We start from the raw sequence: 3,458 nt of genomic DNA, 5'->3' as shown, positions 1-3,458 counted from the left end.
AATAATGGAGAACAAGAAGAATAAGGAGATAGAAGAGAATCTAGAGAGAAGAAGGGGGAGGAGGGATTTTTTGAGGAAAACCTAGCGCAAGGCGTGTGGAGGGCGTGTGGAGGATGTGTGGAGGTATGGGCCCATGGAAATGACAAGATCCCAAGATTAATCATGTGGCCTAGTATGCCTAGGGCGAGCTTTTTTTCGCGTATATAAGGGGGGCGCGTGGGTACGCACGCTAGCCACAAGCTACAAAGTGCAAAAGAGCAAAAATACCAACAAAACAATACCACAATCCTAAGTCCCCTCCCCAAACAAAACACACACACACACTCACACACTCAAAACAAAAAGACTTGCCCCCAATTGTGTGTGTGTGTGTGTGTGTGGTTGTAGAGGTTCTCAAGAGACATACATTAAACATACATATGGAGACATTGGCTTTCTACAATGAGGGTTGCTTGCAGCTCCTTAGGCCCCAGGTCCCGGGCCTGACCCTAGTGTCAGGTACGGCGGCGGCGGCCCCTCCGCCCGACATTTGCGACAACTCCACGCACACGCACAGCATCACGATCTCGCGCGAGGATCTGATCGCGTCCGTCCTGGAGCTCCACGCGGACATCGAGGGGCTGGAGGACGATCTCCGGCCGTCGGGGAGGGTGAACGAGCTCTTCTCGAGGCTGGTGTCGCTGTGCCTGCACCGGTGCGAGATCGACTTCGGGAACCCGGAGCACGTGCCGGCGGAGGTGGCGAGGGTGCGGGGGAGCCTCATCCGGCTGTGCGGGAAGGCCGAGGGACTGCTGGAGCAGCACTACGCGAGGATCCTCGGGGACATGCCGGAGCCCCACAATTCCTTCCATCTCTTCCCTTACTACTCCAATTACCTGAAGCTAGCCATGCTGGAGCACCATCTCCTGCTTGGAGCCGCAGCCGCTTTCTCTGCCACTGCCGCCGCTTCAAGCTCGCCTGAGCTCTCCATGGATAAGGTCGCCTTCATCGGATCTGGGCCCATGCCCCTCACCTCCATCGTCCTGGCCGCGAATCACCTGCGGAACGCAGTCTTCGACAACTATGACCTAGATCCGCAGGCCAACGAGCTCGCCTCCAGGCTCGTGGCCTCTGACCCCGATCTCGCCTCCAGGATGCGCTTCCATACCTGCGACATCCTGGACGTCGGCCAGGAGATGGCCTCCTACGACGTCGTCTTCCTCGCCGCCCTCGTCGGCCTCGACCAGGACCTGAAGCGCAAGATCTTGAAGCACCTCTCCGAGAACATGAGGCCCGGCGCCTCCCTCGTCGTCCGCAGCGCCAACAGCGCCAGGGCCTTCCTTTACCCCATCGTCGATCTCTCCCTCCTGCAGGATGCAGGCTTCCAGGTCCTGTCTGTCTTCCATCCCACAGACGAGGTCGTGAACTCTGTCATTGTTGCCAAGCTAACCAACACAACTCTCCCTCTTCCGCTCCCAATTCCGCTTAATCTTCCTGTTCCTGCTCCTGCTCCTGCATCATTATCATCCCATTGACATCTCCGCTTCTGTCTGTCGATCGATCGATCGCTCGCTCTCTCTTTCTCTATCTCCGCTTCTGTCTGTCTGTCTGTCTGTCTGTCTCTCGATCGCTCGCTCGCTCGCTCTCTCTCTCTCTCTCTCTCTCTCTCTCAGAAGCTTCATACATCCATGTCGATTAAGCTTCTGAGTTTTCCATATTTACACACCATACCCTTTTACAAAAAATTCTTCAGGAAAGCCCCTGCCTGCCTTCCCTCTCCCAAACTTAAAACACCACCATTTCACACTATACACATACATATAGATTATCTTCATAATATTGGACCCCCCCCCCCCCTGTATCAATAAAAAATCCCATGTATCCAATTCGCAGGTCGTCATCGTGCTCCCGCACCACGATTCATCGAACCCTCGACACCCCTTCCTTCCCTTCTTGCCCCCGTTGATAGATATCTTGATGAGCATGAAACCAATCCGGTTCGGCTCTTTCTCGATTGTAAGCATAGTTGATTACTTAATATATGTAAACACTCTCCTTCGTATTACTCCGGTGCACCCCTTCCGAAAAGTGTATTCATCCCCTTCTCCCGACTCCGTTCATGCCCTAGTCCCAAGCGTATTCGGTCCCTTCGCTTTACTTTCTTGTACTCATCCTAGAATAATCGAACATGACCACTCGTGTCCGTCCATTAACCATCCCCGCTAGTACAAGCGTACTACTACTTGTTCTCCACCTCTATCATAGAATGCGCACCTCCTAGTGCCTATTCGTATGCTCATCCATATGTCACACCAATTCTAGTACCATTACCCGTTATCCTCGGGAGCCTAATTTCCCTTCAATAATAAGACAACACTTTTCACCTCATTCACTCTCCAATAATATAATACGTGCCCTTTTTTATAACTAGAGTCGTTCCATCTCCCTCCCTTTCACACACACTCCAATAATATGATACCCTCTCATAATATGCTTCTATCATATCTAAATCATTGAAGTATGGCTCCAATAATGCTCTTAAATCTACTATATCATATGTATTACCATAACATCATCCACATTAATACATACATTTGTATTTTAAGTCATTATGAGTGTGTCCCACTCCATTTTAATAGCTTTATATTAAATTTAAAATATATCTATCAAATCTTATGTAACACGTGTTGGTCAATAACTTCCAAACCTTGGATTTTCCCAAGTATTAAGGATTTTATGACAATGTGAATCCAAACCTATTCAATTCTCTTGGTAAAACGACATGTTTTAATCCATTTCTCTCTATAGTTTGTTTAGATCAACAAGAATTTAAGACATCTTGTAACTTTGCTTCCACACTATTATCAAATCTTAATGAGTTCAACTCTAAGTATCTATGTTTAGAGAACCTTATTGTGTTAAAATGTGATAACAATTAAAATCATCTCCTTTTCAATTGGATAATGTAAGTGTTGCAAACACGTGCCATTGATGCTTAATGTTCCACCATATCAATAGTGTGAAGATGTTTCGAAAACAAAATGAGTAGCTAAAGAGTTATGTGATTTCTATCCTCCAAAGTTCAAACCCTATTGTTCTTTTGTTTAAATGCAAAAATTGCTCAATGAAAGGGTTTGTGACAAATTTTGTGAAATTGAACTTGCGATAATGAGCATGAGTCTTGTCTTGCATAGAATGGATGTTGAAGCATGCATTTTGGACTATTTTGGAAATGGATTTGTTTCACATTATGCAACAAAAAACTTAAAAATGTGAATTTAGAGCATTAGTTAATGAAGTTGTGGGAAAGAAATATTGTTACTTTTGCAAATGGAACAACTTTGATTCAATTAACTACCTCCCTAATTCTTAAACTATGGTCATCCTTCGCCAATGCTTGCAGTGTGAAAGTGTAGGAAAGTTTACAGAACTAGAACCGTGCCAATTGTGACCATATTTTGAAGAATAGTGTTGAAATT

At 46.5% G+C, this 3,458-nt stretch overlaps 1 protein-coding gene across 1 annotated transcript; it reads left to right on the top strand.

The window, feature by feature from the left end:
• Positions 1 to 260: 260 nt before the first annotated feature.
• On the top strand, positions 261 to 2,367 carry LOC147866549 (nicotianamine synthase-like). The gene has a single exon (XM_087317008.1). The coding sequence runs from the start codon at positions 420 to 422 to the stop codon at positions 1,512 to 1,514; it is 1,095 nt and encodes a 364-aa protein (XP_087173134.1). The 5' UTR covers positions 261 to 419; the 3' UTR covers positions 1,515 to 2,367.
• The last annotated feature ends 1,091 nt before the right edge of the window (positions 2,368 to 3,458 follow it).

This window comes from Azolla caroliniana, unplaced genomic scaffold, assembly GCF_043228905.1.
Source record: "Azolla caroliniana isolate FFs.n. ecotype wild unplaced genomic scaffold, voAzoCaro1.0.p SCAF_3, whole genome shotgun sequence".
Taxonomy (NCBI): Eukaryota; Viridiplantae; Streptophyta; class Polypodiopsida; order Salviniales; family Salviniaceae; genus Azolla; species Azolla caroliniana.
The sequence above is the reverse complement of the archived record's forward strand: the minus strand, read 5'-3'. Positions and strand labels throughout refer to the sequence as shown.